General features: G+C 42.9%; 1 protein-coding gene across 1 annotated transcript in view; it reads left to right on the plus strand.

Moving 5' to 3' along the window:
• The window catches only part of adamts3 (ADAM metallopeptidase with thrombospondin type 1 motif, 3), a gene marked incomplete at both ends in the record, with an annotated part of 156,655 nt that overhangs the window by 99,690 nt on the left and 40,547 nt on the right, over positions 1-16,418 (plus strand). Inside the window, 4 exons of the mRNA XM_080466520.1 lie at positions 1,205-1,337; positions 6,603-6,716; positions 9,173-9,318; positions 14,379-14,554. Of these exons, the coding sequence (XP_080322646.1) occupies positions 1,205-1,337; positions 6,603-6,716; positions 9,173-9,318; positions 14,379-14,554 (569 nt within the window). The remainder of the gene's footprint in view (positions 1-1,204; positions 1,338-6,602; positions 6,717-9,172; positions 9,319-14,378; positions 14,555-16,418) is intronic.

Raw genomic sequence — 16,418 nt, forward strand, 5'->3', positions numbered from 1 at the left:
TGGACACTTTGAGAAATGGAATCCGTAAACAAGACGAGGCCAACATCGAGCCAGAAGAGGGAAACATGTCATTTTCAAACGCAAAACAACTTGTCGTGCATAAGAAAACTCAAGAAAAGTATCTAATATTTATGAGGACATCCAAAACACTTGGAGTACAAATAAAGTTGTTTGGTTAAAACTAAAGATAAAAACACCTGAACTGGGCAGGTCAGCAGTTGTGACCCCTTGTGCAGATATTTACTATTATTCTCATTCTTATTCTTATTCTTATTCTTATGATTCTAATTATTATTATTATTACTCAATTAACAAGTTGAAAACTGAGGAATATTGTGAAGGAAAATATCATACAATAATAAAATTCACTCATTAAATACTGATCTGTTGAAAGTCTAAATACGGCAAAAAGACTTCTGATAAAACTGTGATAAATAAATATATATGAAGCTTTGAATCATTTCTACCAATAGAAAATAATGTAAACTAGAGCTACACTCGGTAGAGCGCAGACTTTCACCAACGCCACGTCTGTTTGCAGAACCACGTTAGTATCGCTAGCATGATAGCTGTTAGCTCATATCGATGCTAACTAGCCTGTCAGGTAGCTACATCACTGTGAAACACTGAGCGGGGAGCGTCTCCATGGCAACAGACGCTGATCTCCTTTGATCTCCACGAGGTGCCTCTCTCATCCGCTTTGTTTGGGACATTTCTTTGAGACGTATTCAGAAACATTAAACCGCTAACGTCCCACAATCGAGTCAGTTGATCCTTGGATGATGACAAATCATCCCTGAAGATTTTATGCAATTCATGTGAGTAGTTTTTAAGAAAAGTTGGTAAAATACATACAAACCAGTAAATAAATACACACAGACGAAAACATAACCTTCTCACCCAACCTTCGTTGGTGGAGGTGATTAATAATTTATCTTTCAGGAGCATGAGTCCAGCATCAGACCCGATATTGTGACAAAACTCCTGCATTATTCCTGTACGTTCTATTTTGTTCTACTGCACTGAGAGGAGCGGCTCTCTGATTTCATCATACGTCGTATAACGATGATAAAAGTTATTCTCACTGTCGGGGAACCTGTTAACGATGAGTCAGCGTTCGATCAGGCGTTGACCGAGTGTCCGGTGATGTTCTCGTTTAGCGATCGACTCTATTTGATCTGTTTCTTTCTATTTTCCGTCGCAGCACGTACGATTGTCTCCTGGACGACCCCTTCAAGCACGACTGGCCGCAGCTGCCCGAGCTCCCCGGGATCAACTACTCCATGGACGAGCAGTGTCGCTTCGACTTCGGCGTCGGCTACAAGATCTGCACCTCGGTGAGTCCAGACCCGAGGCGACCGTCTCAACCCTCCGCTGAAACAAAGGGCTGCACAAAAACCCACGTAAAACCTCGGGATGCACCGACGCCAGAGCGCAGAAGGCGCTGCCAGGGTTGCCAGATGCGATTCTTTATTTTAGCCCAAACAATGTAAAACCCAAAGACCTTAATAAAAACCAGACCAAATATCAGCCTGAGTAGGAATCATGTGAAAAAAACCTATTATAGGTTTTTATAAAGAACACAACATAAATACACAAATCCAGGAAATAAACAAGAGTTAAAAGGTAAGAGAGTTTGGCTGCCGATTGGGGGATACCCGCCATATCTGGCAACACAGGTCAGCGTGTCGATCCATTTTCTAGTGCTTGTTAAATACAAGCCGACCGTATCTAGACTAAACTAGAGCTACACTCGGTAGAGTGCAGACTTTGACCAACGCCACATATTGTCAGCGGAAATGAGTTAGCATCGCTAGCATTGTCAGTCGTTAGCTCATATCAATGCTAACTAGCCTGTCAGGTAGCTACATCACTGTGAAACACTGAGCAGGGAGCGTCTCCATGGCAACAGACGCTGATCTCCTATGATCTCCTCCTTGAGGTGCCTCTCTCATCCACTTTGTATGGGAAATACTTTTGCAGTTTTTGGGGATTTATAAAGTTTCATCATCCTGTAATGATTCTATATAATGTAATCATCCTGAACCAACTTATAAAATAACCCTTCAGGGATCATTTCACTGCTTGATGGTGAACGACATCGTTCACGGTTCCAGAATCCAACGAAAAACCAGTTTCTGAATAAGACAGAAGAAAATCCTTTGTCATTCGGAAACATTTATCCAAACATCCGTCGCTTCAGTCACCTGAAGTTGGGCGGCGTTCAGTAACGACTCCAATCTGACTGTTTAAACATTGATATTCTGTTCCAGCTGTGGCGCTGGTATCCACTTGAATCTTAAAAAGGGGGATTTGGCACATTGAAGTAAAACTTCTCGCCCTGTACCTTTGACATGCGCCACATTATTTATGAGTTGCCTCTTCAGAACGAAGAAGAAAGCCTCTCCGCTCAGCGGGGGGGGGGGGGGGGGGGGGCAGACGGAACATCTGAAGAAAAGTGCTTTTTGTTTGATCTTCGGTAAAGTAACTCAAGTTGAAATAACTTCAAATAATTAAGCAAAAAAAAAAGAAAAAGGTTGTGAGTCCTCCTCAGTATGCGATGAAAACACTTACTGGTACATGTAGAGTGGTTGGGCGCGGTACTGCAGTGAATCGATAACCTTACACCAATCGCCCACTGAAATCCACCGGTTAATCAGACGTGTCTGATTCTCAGCTGGACGCAGGAGCTGTTTGCTAAACCTCCGTCCATGAAACTGGAAACATTCCAAGAAGAATTAAACGAGTCTACTTGTTGCATCTCAAATGAAAAACCTCACAAATTAGTCTTGCAGCTGTGGAATGTGGCAGATCCTACCGGCCTGTAAACCCGCCGGCTCATCCTCTGTTTACAAACTCCCCAGATATTGATGAAGCACAAGGCTGAAGTATTCTCCAATTAGTTGGACTGATTTGTTTGTGTTGTTATTGATTTTCTTCCTCCCCCACACCGCCAGTCGTATCACATCGTGTGTGAGATTGTTGAAGCTGCACTAGTGGCTGGCATGTTTGGTCCATCAAGCGACCTTCGTGTCCGACAGCGCTCCTCCGAGCGACCGACAACGCAACTTTTTGAAAACGGCTCAGAAGGGGGAACTTTCCGAAAACGCCCGGGCTCACCGTATGGTTTCTGGCTGGTCGTCCACACGGCGCCGCGTCTCGGGAGCTCAGAGAGCGAGTTGTTTTTAACTCGGGTCCCAGGGTGGGGAGATTCTAAAACGCTGACTCGGCTTTGAGGTGTGGACCAGCAGGACCCACATCCACAGGAAGACGATGAAGGCGTACATGTATTATTGAATTTGACACCTTTATTATGAATAACTGTTCTCAATGACACATCCCTCCTTTCACTGTGACTCTGAAAACTTGTTGGATTCCAGTCAACACAGTACCCCAACTTCCTTGAAGTTGCATTTTTACTTTAACTGAAAAAAACTCCAAATGCGTCACAAGAGTGTCTGTGTGGAGTCGTAGTTACTTACCGGAGAAGGAGTTGGGGGAACATTTGTCGGCTGCCTCTGCAGACTCTCCATGAAAAGCGGCGAGCCAGAGCCGTGATTGGAGTAATGGAGGGCTGCTGGACAGCAATTGTGGTTTGGAGCACCGTGGATTCATCTTGTGTCACACGTTAAATAGGTTTTTGCCTGTGCGGTTTCTTTCTTTCTTTCTTTTTTTTTTTTAAGGGGGGGGGGTCGGCTCCAGTCATCTAATTGCCTCGCTGCCTCGGCCGGCAGAGAGCCGCTCATGACTCAGCAGAAGAGAGACGCCGCGGTAGACGTCAGAGCGCCGCTCGTCTCTGCAGGACTCAAACGTTTTCAAATCCACATCAAGGAGGAAAACAAATGCTGCCGTCTTGAACCATTTTATCACAAAGAGTGAATGACAATGCAGAGTAGTTACTCCTTTTAATTAGTTACCTTACGCCAAGGAAGGTCGGGCAACCAACAATGTTGGCGTTGTTGGTCGCACAACATTTGTTATGTGTTTGCCAGTGTTTATTTATTTATTTGTTTATATATTTATTTATTTATTCATTTGTTCATTTATATATATATATATATATATATTTATTTATTCATTCATTTAATTATTCATTTGTTCATTTATATATATTTATTTGTTTATTTATTTATTTGGTTTGTATGTGTTTTACCAACTTTTTGCAAAAACTACTTACCCGAATTGCATAAGCCATCATCCAGTGACCGATCCATTAGATTTTGGGACGTTAACGTTTAACCGTTTCAAAATAAAACGGTCCCATTCATCTCCTTTCATCTCATCACATTAAATCTCCTTTGACATTTTCGAGGAGCACTCGTACGTCTCCCAGAAGGCCTCGCAGCTTCTCCGTAACCTGGTAGCTGAGCCGTTTCCATAGCGACAAGTCACGTTTCACACAGTGATGTAGCTACCTGATCTACCTAGTTAGCATCGACATGAGCTAATGGCTATCATGCTAGCGACTGTCAACTGTGGCGATGGTGAAAGTCTGCGCTCTACCGAGTGCAGTTCTAGTTTTTAATTTTGTCCAAAGTGGTCCCATACCAAACACTGGATGAAGTGAAACTCTCTGAGTTCCAACATTTCATGCAGGATAAGGCTCGTTTTAGTTTTTTTAGATTTTCACAGTTGGTCCAGATTAAGCCTCATTTCCACATGACAGAATGTCCCCGTTCAGTTTGGGTTCTCGTTGTTTGATGGTACCAAAAGAACCGTACCAAAGGGTTACCATTTCTTGTCACCCTTCCGTTGGGGTACCCAGCACTACCGAACGGTTCCCATTTTGAGGAATCTCATCAGCCGTAAACCCTCCCGTCGCTGTTTACATTCTCCGCTTTGTGCTCACTGGTTGCTTTGTTAACTGGCTTTACAACCCCGCCTACACTTTAAACTCAACTGAGCCATGCTACATGCTACATGCTAAAGAGTTTCAGGCTCACACACCAGCGATGCTACATGCTAAAGAGTTTCAGGCTCACACACCAGCGATGCTACATGCTAAAGAGTTTCAGGCTCACACACCAGCGATGCTACATGCTAAAGAGTTTCAGGCTCACACACCAGCGATGCTACATGCTAAAGAGTTTCAGGCTCACACACCAGCGATGCTACATGCTAAAGAGTTTCAGGCTCACACACCAGCGATGCTACATGCTAAAGAGTTTCAGGCTCACACACCAGCGATGCTACATGCTAAAGAGTTTCAGGCTCACACACCAGCGATGCTGCATCTGCAATTCAAACAAACAAGAACATTGTGACGTAATCAGTATAATCAGTATAATCAGTATAAATATGAATGACCAGAAAGACTCCCTTCTACCACGGTGACACATCAGTACTTAATATGATGGCAGTAATACTGCTGTTGCAGTGATTATGACTGATAAAGGGGCAGATATTTCCTGTAAGACCTAATAAAGGACGATAATGGGACAATAAGTACAGGAAAAGGGGAACGAACGGTCAGTGTTGAACAAGTTGGGTGATTTCTGGAGTCAGGAGAGAGAGGGAGACTCTCGGATGGCTTCAGGGAGAACGTTCTAGAGGCCCCCCCCCCCCCCCCCAAAAGACCAAAATAAGGCTGGTGGAATTTTAATAAGATATTCACAAGGTTTTCTTGCAAGGTTTTGTAATTACTGTTGGCGGCTGGTTCAGTTTGAGCTGCACAATTAGAACATAATGACAACAACAAACCACAGCATCATAAAGAGGAACACACGGATGTTCTTCAAGTACCTCGAGTACGTCTACTAGAAGGCACAGTAATCAGTCACTGTTATTGGATTTGTTGTCTAAATAAGTACTTTAGTTAAAGCTTGAGGGTTTGTTAGAGACATCTGGTAAGACCGGTGATATGACGTCTGGCCACATTACCTGAATAGAGGTCACAATTAAGTAGAACATCCCAGAAACTTTACATCTACGGCGGAGTGGGCGTCTGTTTACACGACAGCGGACACTGAAAATGCAACTTTTCAAAAGCAATCAGGCTCAGTCACTGACTTAGCGTGTAATCATGAAGCATCTCAGGCTTTTCAGTGGTATTTCTCATGGTCTGTCACTGCAGGGAATCCATTGATGTACCTCACCACTGTTGTTGTTGTTTCCCCCCAAATCTCTTTATTGGTATTTTCACAATCATGAACAAACAGGTATAGACAATTAATAATAAACACATAACCAAGGGGGCAAGGCAACCCCGAAACAAACAAACTAAGTAGGTCTACTTCTTGAACATATTTAAAGAAGGGTTCTATATACTATGAAACTTACTCAGTGAGCCATTCTTCATACTTCTAATTCACTCTAAATTTACTGAATTCAGGACATCCAGAGAGCATGTGAGGGAAGAGTTGCAGATTTCCACTTTAACAGAAATAATCTTGAAGGTTTTCTGAGAGGAGGAACGTGTAAGAGCAGATGTCGTCGTGTCAAAAAGCGCAGCCATAGCATTTAGTTCAATCGGTTCCCCAACAACCCGGTAACAGATTGTAAAATATCCTCCCAATAAGACCGTAAGGTAGAACTGTTGTTGGTTTTAATCGATGTTTTGCAGCTTCTACGTTTTAAGCGTCCGACTCTGTTCTGCTTTCCAGTTTCGCACGTTTGACCCGTGCAAGCAGCTGTGGTGCAGCCACCCGGACAACCCGTACTTCTGCAAAACCAAGAAGGGGCCGCCTCTGGACGGGACGGAGTGCGCTCCGGGAAAAGTAAGTTCTGAGCTGCAGGAGGGTCCAGATCAGTTTTTTAAACATGAGATTGCAGTCAGGTAAACAAGTAGACCAGCAGATGGGTATAAATTTATTTTATTTATTTTATTTATTTTATTTATTTTATTTATTTTATTTATTTTATTTATTTTATTTATTTTATTTATTTTATTTATTTTATTTTATTTTGTTTTTCTGTTGTGTTGTGTTGTGTTGTGTTCTATTCTGTTTTATTTTATAATAAAACAAATACATCAGCAGGTAGAGGGTATAATTATGAAAATGAAGCAACAACTAGAGCTACACTCGGTAGAGCACAGAGCTTCGCCAACGCCACATTTGTTCATTTGTTTACGGAACCGAGTTAGCATCGCTAGCATGATAGCCGTTAGCTCACCAGGTAGCTTACATCACTGTGTGAAACACTGAGCAGGGAGCGTCTCCATGGCAACAGACGCTGATCTCCTTTGATCTCCTCCATGAGGTGCCTCTCCCATCCGCTTTGTATGGGACCGTCTTTCCACAGTTTTTTGGGATTTATTAAGAAATAATTAGCCGTTAACGTCCTAAAATCTAATCGACTGGTCCTTGGATGATGACAAATCATCCCCGAAGATTTCATGCAATTCAGGTGAGTCGTTTTTGGGAAAGGTTGGTAAAGTACATACAGAACCTGCCCTGCCAACTTTCGTCAGTGAAGCTAATTACTAGAAAAAAATGAATGACTCAAATGCCAACAAAAAGAAGAGAAATAAAGGTTCCATAGAGACTTAGTTCCCACCTAAATGACACATACGTTGGGGAAACGTACCTTTTTGAAAACGCTCTGACTCGGTCTCCATGGAAACCAGGGAAGAGTTTCACGTGGTTTTACGACAGATCCTCTTACGCCCACTAGTGTTTCGGAAGCAAACTACTTCGCTGGTCAAACAACCTGGACCTGCAGAACGTCCAGCGCGGAGGCGCCGCGCCACCCTGTGACGCGGTAGCATCTATTAACCTTCCCGCGCGGAGATTTTAACCTTTTCCAGCGGCGCCCTCAAGCTCTTACTCTTTACCCTCTTTTCACTTCACTACATTCTGCTTTGTGACTCGACTCGCCTTCATCCGAGACGTTCGCTCCTCTTTTTTTTCTTCCCGACATTTGTCAGCTATCAGGAAAACCCCGCTGATGATGATTGTTTCTGCACTGTTCAATCCTCTTTTTCTACTTTATTTCCATTCATTGCTACTTTTTCTTGTCTTTGCATCAAATAAATTGGGAGTAAAGGTCAAATACACAAGAGTGGAATTGAACGTCTCATAATTTAAATGTGGCATCATATGAATGCAAATGCATGCAACATTTATGTATGTACACAAAATGACAAAACTCATTACAGGTATGGGAATTATTCCTGCTTGAAACCATACATATTCAATTATAGCCTGTGCAGATGATTCCTGGCACTCACGCTCACGTTGCATATGGATTTGTTCCTGATATATATTAATGTTTTTGTGCAAGTTGAACTGCAGAGTGCCTCCGATGTAGTTTCGAGATACTACTTCTGCTCTTCGTTTTTAATAACGGTGGATGTTGAGCGTGCAGAATTACAGTTGTTTATGGGGGTTTTTTTTTTCCTCCAAAGTCTCGGCTTCGAGTAGATAATTTAAATTGGAAACGTTGAAATGAAAATTATAGAGCAGGTGTACAAACACAGGACGCAGCAGTATGGAAAAAAAGAAAGTTCATAAGTGATGTGACTTTAAAAAAAATGGCACCATACGTGAAAACACGGATATAAACTCTGAGTCATAAAAGTTGTCTCGAGCTGCAAAACATATTTATGCTTCGAAATGAAAACTATTTTAGATTTAGTTTGTCTATGTTCACCGAAATGGTCGAGTCGAGTCGAGTCGAGAAGAACTTCCTCCTCTTCCCAAGATGGGCATGTGTGGGCGGAGCCAGTCCAGCTCACACAGACACAGCAGATTCTGAATGCAGCTCCTATGATCCAATATTCAAATAGAGGAGAATCAGGGAGGAGCTAGAAACTTAGAATACAACAACCAACGAGACCATGTGGAAAAGTTGAACCGCTGGATGATATGACTAGTTACGGCATCTTTTTTTGTGTTTTACCAGTTTGGAATGTTTTTGCCTTTTTCCCAGCGCTCCTTTCTCTCCCTGCAGAGAAACATGCAGGTAAAGTTTGACCCGTTGATTGAAACGACCGTGCCTCTTTACTTTATTCACATTCCTCCTTGTTGACGTGTCGGTGAGTTTCAGTTCAACTGTTCAACCCTCCTGTGACTCGTCACCGTGATGAAGGGAAACGCCAGACCAGATGTATCGCAGGATGAAAAAGCTCCAGAGAATCTGACCTCGCCTCGACTCTCCGCATTCTTCTGCGTTACCTTTTTCTCCCGCAGCTTTAATTTTCCGCCCTCTTCCTCCCTCCTGTCTTCCTCAGTGGTGCTACAAAGGTCACTGCATGTGGAAAAACCCCAACCAGGTCAAGCAGGACGGCTCCTGGGGCTCGTGGAGTAAATTCGGCTCCTGCTCGCGCTCCTGCGGCGCCGGCGTTCGCTTCCGGACCCGCCAGTGCAACAACCCTGCGTAAGTACCGCCGCGGCAACCAGCCGCCGCTCGACGGGATTAAAAATAGAAACACTGGAAATCAAGAACAATGACTTTTTCTTCAGCAGGCGTCAGTAAAAGCTCTGATTGATGTTGTTGAAAAGCTCCTCATGGATTCAGCTTTATGTCGAGTTACTTTGTGGCTCCTTGAAGGTTTTTTTTTTTTTCTACACTGGTTTTCAAAAAGGGAATTGCACTTTATTTAATTTGTTGTATTTATCCATCTTTATTTCTCAGCTCTGTTTATTATTGTGACTCTTATTGTTCGTTTTTATCTTGGTTTATGTGTCAGAACCTGCTTTTTTCTCTCTAAGGTTGTTTATTTTTTTCCGGGTGGTTTGTTTTGGTCTATTTTAACCTTATCTTATTGACTTATTATTGAATGGCGGAATACTGAGCACTCACCTCGTTTGTCTTCGTCGTTCCTGTCTAGTTCATTGTGTATTTTTCCTTTTGTTATGGCGCGACGAAGGCAAACACAAGTCTGCTAAATAAATATACCCGCGAATACAATTAAAGTAATCTTGAGCCTTGATGGCTAAAAACAGCAAAAATGATGTAAAACAGCAAAAACAGCCAGGAGTCGTTTGAGGAAAAAAAAAGAAGATTGGGGGGAAAAAAAAAAAAACAGAAGAAAAAGAAAGGAAAGTTTAAAAACAACAAAGAAGAATTTTTTTTTTTTTAAAAAGGGAAATATTAAAAGAAAAGAAAAATTGCAAGGATAGCTAAAACTGCTCTAACCATGGCATTACAGTGGCGATAAACATGAGGTTCAACTTTTAGACGGGTCTATTAACAAAGGTGGGTTATGATATTATCCCAATTAAGATCCTCTGTTTTGGGGTGCGCCCCCTGGTGGCCCATTTTGTTTGAACAAAGAGCCCAAAAGGAAAAAACAAATCCAGATATTCAGGCAGGTTTAGGTCCAACATCATCACACATATTTTAATCAGGGAAAAAAATGGATTCCTGGAAGACGCCTCCTTTACAAATGGCCACAAATCACATATATCGAAACATATCTTTCATTAAGGCAACCTTATTTTTTAAATGTATATCTCAGTGTTTTTTTTTTTCTCCATTATTCAGTACTTTGTCCTGTTTTTCAGCTCTCAAAAAAGTATTTGGTGCAACATGATGAAAACAACTTTTGTTTTTTTAGTCATAAAGGTAGCAGACCTCTGGGCCACATATAATAATAATGTTAGGAAAACGCTTTGGCGTTAGATGTTTTCCAGTGCATGCTGAATACTGTATGTGGTTTTGGGCTCGGCGGGCGGGTAAAAGAAGGACACTCACTCAAAAGCCACTTCACCTGCAAATCACACAACTGTTTTTTTTCAGCGAGCGTGCTCATAAATAGATCCGGCATCGTGTTGGAATCAGTGCAAGGAAGCAGCAGCAGGAGCAGAACAGTGGACGACCAGAGCGCTCAGTGGAACTGAAGGAGTTACAGTCATTTCATTACTGCATTAACATGGAAGACAGCTTTAGCTTTTCTCGCTCTCTTTCTTGAATGAGGTATTTCCTATTTTTTTAAAAAAAAGATGGAAGATTTAACGGTGAGGAAAAGCAATAATGCTACACCGTACACAGTAATCTCTGATGGCAGGAAGTGGGTGGGCGAATGGACAAATTACCGTTTCCCAGCAAGCCTTCTCCCGTCATTATTTTTGAGTAAACAAATCATTAATCCATCTGGGTTGAAAACCAGCAATCGGTTTTCAAATAGCCTGTGGTTGGAGGATGACAACTTAAGAAACCAATCAAATGGAAAAATACTCCTGGACTTTGCCGCTCCAACCTCATTTCTGCTCGTGTGTTTATGACCTCGTTCCCCACAGCGCAGAGAGAAAAATGTTCCCCTGAGCTTAATGAAGCTTTTCTACTCGCTTCAGTTTTACACTAAACAGTTTCATTTAGTCCATGTGAGGGAGGCACTGATACCGATACTAGTAATGGATACCGATACCAGACACTTGTATTGTATACCGATACCATACACTAGTATTGGATTCCGATACCGATACTAGTAATGGATACCGATACAAGATACTAGTATTGGATACCAGATACTAGTATTGGATACCGATACCGATACTAGTAATGGATACCGATACCAGATATTAGTATTGGATGCCGATACCAGACCCTTGTATTGGATACCGATACCGATACTAGTAATGGATACCGATACAAGATACTAGTATTGGATACCAGATACTAGTATTGGATACCGACACAAGATACTAGTATTTGATACCGATACCAGACCCTTGTATTGGATACCGATACCGATACTAGTATTGGATACCGACACAAGATACTAGTATTGGATACCGATACAAGATACTAGTATTTGATACCGAGCCCGGTGTCGCTCAGTCGTTAAATGTTTAACATGTAACTTCAAGCCGTGCCACATGCTACATGCTACATGCTACAGAGTGTCAGGACTCACACACCAGCGATGCTGCATGCTACATGCTACCCGCTAAACATGATAAAAGTGACTGATACTCTCATTCCCAGCAGCTCGGTCTCCAGTCTCCAGGAGCATAGCGCAGAGCAGAGAGAGAGACGCTATGGTATGCTATGCTATGCTATGCTATGCTACTGTAGACTGTGAGGCTGGTGGAGGTGATGTAGCGCCGACACAGAGGAGGTGGAGGAGGTTCACACGAACTCATTGCCTTCGCATATCGTTTGTGTGTGGAGTATAAATTTGGCCAAATGGCATTTAACAAGTATTCATGTTTGGTACTCGGTATCGACAAGTAGTTAAAGGTCGGTCCTTGTACTCGTCCTTTAAAAAGTTCCACCCGTGCTTCTCTAGTCTATATAGTTCCAGTTATAACTGTCGAGGTTGAGGCTTCTTCTTGGCTCCATAAAGCCAGTTCAAAAGACCTGAAATCATCTCGCTGCTCGCTTTGCATCATCATGGTAGAGAAGAATCTCTTGAGGTTATAAACAGGAAAACAAAAACAACATCTTTACTGAACCCAGAGTCGGAGTGTGTGCTTCGTGCCTCGCTCAGCAGACTGCCAGTGAAGATACTTGGTGACGGTCACGAGCACTGACAGGATGGCGGTTTGGAGAAAAGCTCACATCCGCCCACTAAACTGACCTTGATGGAGACACACAGCAGCCCCGACCCCCCCCCCCCCCCCCAAGACTCTCGTTATTCAAGCGTTTGAACATCGAGGTTGAATGCAAGCCGAAGTCGTCTCTCCAGAGACACTTTTCCCCGGCGAAACACCAGGAGATGTTGTCATTGTTCCAGCGCGAACGGCGTTAAATAACCAGCAGCGAGGCCAATTAAAACAAACTAAAGGGAGCCGAATCATTAGCGGCTGTTTGTGTGATGTGCTGTTCGGGATCATGAAAAAAAAAGAATTATTAAAAAGCAAGAAAAGAAAGAGTCAAATCTGACTCAGCCTTTCCTCAGCGGCGATGAACATCCACATAAAAACCTTGTTTTACCCCAGAAAGGGGAAACGCATTTAACTTGAGGACCTTTATCAGAGTTTCTTCAGCCCTTAAAACACAAAATAATATATTTGTGTCACGTTTGTTGAAGTCTTTGATGTGTAGAATCAGTAGAAATCTTTGAATTATGCATGAGGGTTCATTTCCTTCTAGCAATTATTTTTGTGTTAATAGTTTTTGCAAAAGAGTGAGACGCTCTTCTCGGGCTTCCTATTCATTTTACTTTCAGCGTCTAGATAACGCAAGCAGCTCAGAAAAACGCCCCGTATAATGAATTAACCACAACATTGATATTAGGCCCCGTTTACACGACATTTTCTTGTGACAACCCACAACTTTTTGCAGCGTTCTGGCCGTCCGTTTCCACGACAACGGTGCTCGGAGTCACGTGGAAACGGGGGGGGGGGGGGGGGAATGGTCATTTCTAGAAGTGCCGGAGGTTCGTCTCCGTGGAAATGGCAGAAAACGCAAGTTTTCTAAAAATGCTCCGTGTAGACGGCAGAAAGAAAGAGATGAGCAATGAAAGTTAGAGATGCACTGGTTGCTGAGCTTTAGACCCGGTTTAAACGACGTGTTTTAAAGTGAAACCTGAGCATTGTCATAGAGGTGGTGCCCCGAGTCACTGAAGACTTGACAACGGCTCCCAAAGTGGAACTTTCTGAAGACGCTGTGACTCACAGACACACTGACAACAATGTAGTTTGTCTGCTGGGCCACAGGAGGGCGCTGTTGTTTGGTTTTTATAATGAAACCACTGGGACGTGTGCGGAGAACAATGAGGTCTGAACGGGAACAGACACCCTAAAATTGAAGAAAGTTTTGCGGATACACTCGTATTATGCATGTTAATGGGTGGAAATGCAAGTTTCCTGAAACTCTGCTCCTCGTCATGCACGCCACGGCCGTAGTAGCTGGTAGTTCTACACATGGCCAGTAGAGCCAATCAGAACTCTGTTTCCTCCGTGGTGTCATGACTCCCAGTCCGTATTATCCTGGAACTTCTCCCATTGTTGATTAGAGCTCATTGTTCTCTGCTGCATGTGTGTGTGTGTGCTTTCAGTACAAAAACAAACAACAGCACCAACTTGTGGCCTGGCATGCTAACTACATCATTTTCAGCATTTCTGCTGTTCCCTGGGCAGGTTCTGTTTTTTTTTTTTTTTTTAACAGGAAAATTGACACGTAAACAGCCTGTTCTCGGTTCGAGTCACTAGCGGGACTTTTAGACTGAAATTCAGGACCACGGCTGATTTGGGGAAAAACACTTTGAATCCAATGTGGTTTGACCTCTGACACGATGTGAAATTGTTGAAAAACAACAATATGTGACCTTTAACGTTTGGCCAATCAGCTGTGGTTATAAGTGGCCGAGGAGAATCAGATGAGGCTGGTTTGTTTTGGGTTTTTTCCCTGCGAGATTCATCGTTTACAGGAGACGTCCTTATGAATGATGAGTTTCTTTGCCACGGTTACTAACTGGTGCTTATTGTCTGATCTTCTACCCCCCACCCCCCCACCCCCCCCACCCCCCACCCCCCACCCCCCACTAGACCCTCTAACGGTGGCCAGGACTGCCCCGGGGTGAACTACGAGTACCAGCTGTGCAACACGGACGACTGCCCCAAGCACTTTGAGGACTTCCGGGCCCAGCAGTGCCAGCTCCGCAATGCCCACTTCGAGTTCCAGAGTGCCAAACACCACTGGCTGCCCTACGAGCATCCGGACGGTAGGCCCCCGGAGCGCCGGCAGGTTGTTGCGCAGTCTCGTCTTGTTGAGTGGCTCATATCTTGCGATGTCACGCCTTCCCTCTTGCAGCCTCTTCCCTTCTCTCCACTCCCACTGTGACGCTGCGTTCAATTACTCCAACCGCGGACTCCGTCCGTCTGAAGAAAGTTGGCAGAGCCGTTGTAAAGCTCAGTTGTTTGTCACACGGTGCTATTGCCTGGCCTCTCTTCAAAGCGCTGGTCGCCATTGTGTCGCAAACCTAATTGGTCTGGATTGTGAAAGTCGTTCAGGATAAGAACAGGTGGAGGAATCCCCGCCGAGAGCCGGCAGGGAGGCGAGGCGCTACCGTGGGCGGCCATTGTGCTGCGTTGATGGAGGAGAGCGAGACTTTAAGATATACTGGATGGTTTAATACAGTCAGAGTTTCACTTCAGATCAAATATATTACCTCTGTTGTGAGTATTTTCTTGATTTAAATTGACTCCAGTGTGATTTCAGTGCTGCTCATATTGTCGTGCCTGTATGTTTCCCTCTTTAATGTAATACTAAAAAAAAATATATATATATATAATGTCAAATTCATCTTTTTATTTTATTTATTTACTTTATTTTTGAGGGACCATGGACAAAAACCTTTGTCTTAAAGAAAAGATGCTCTGTACCAGATTTGAGCCGCAGCTAGTTTCCATCTGCAGGCACACAACATAATAATACATGTTTACAAATATAACATATAGTAAAGATTTACAACATCAGGAGTAACCATTAAAATGTAACACCTGCTTTCAAAAATAATTCTGACAGACATTAAAAATCTTATGGAACACATTATACAGAAAACACAATGAGCAGGAACACATTATAATATGAACTACAGTTAAATCACTTTATTATGAACATCAACAATAACCATTAAAATTCAACAACTGGATTCCTAAAATTCATACAAAATACATTATACAACAATACAATGGACAATTAAAACAGACTAATCCTGACACATTAAAAAATAGAAAGAAATGCTCAAAACAGACTTAATTGGTTCCATTATGCACAAAATAAAAAACACTTCAGTGTTTGGAGTGATTGGTTTGTGTCCAGTCGCCGCCTGATCGCCATCGTTTCCTACAATTATGTCATGAAGTGGAAAAAAAAACTAAAGTCATCTGGTAACTTTGTGTGAAAAAAAAGTGAATAAGCATTAAAGTAAAAATTAATATTTGTAAAGATTAGGTTTATGTAAAAGTGGAGGAGAGAGACAACAAGAGACGCCCGTTGTCATGGCGACCAAAGACAAACCGGCGATAAAATTGTGACAGTGTCAGTAGTTAGTGGTGAGGGAGACGACGAACTGACCAATAGAAACACAGGATGTAATGACGAACTGACCAATAGAAACACAGGATGTAATGACGAACTGACCAATAGAAACACAGGATGTAATGACGAACTGACCAATAGAAACACAGGATGAAAGGACGAACTGGCCAATAGAAACACAGGATGGAATGACGAACTGGCCAATAGAAACACAGGATGGAATGACGAACTGACCAATAGAAACACAGGATGTAATGACGAACTGACCAATAGAAACACAGGATGTAATGACGAACTGATCAGAGCCACGCTGGAGATAACCCCAGACAGAGGCTTTGAGGCTACGATGGAAAAACACGATAAAACTAGAGCTACACTCGGTAGAGCGCAGACCTTCAACAACACTGCACTTGTTTGTGGAACCGAGTTAGCATCACTAGCATGATAGGAGCGTCAGGGAGCGTCTCCATGGCAACAGACGCTGATCTCCTTTGATCTCCATGAGGTGCCTCTCTCATCCGCTTTTTTCGTAGTTTGGGGGATTA

The sequence above is a fragment of the Lipophrys pholis genome (assembly GCF_963383615.2).
Source record: "Lipophrys pholis genome assembly, chromosome: 7".
In the NCBI taxonomy this organism is placed as follows: Eukaryota; Metazoa; Chordata; class Actinopteri; order Blenniiformes; family Blenniidae; genus Lipophrys; species Lipophrys pholis.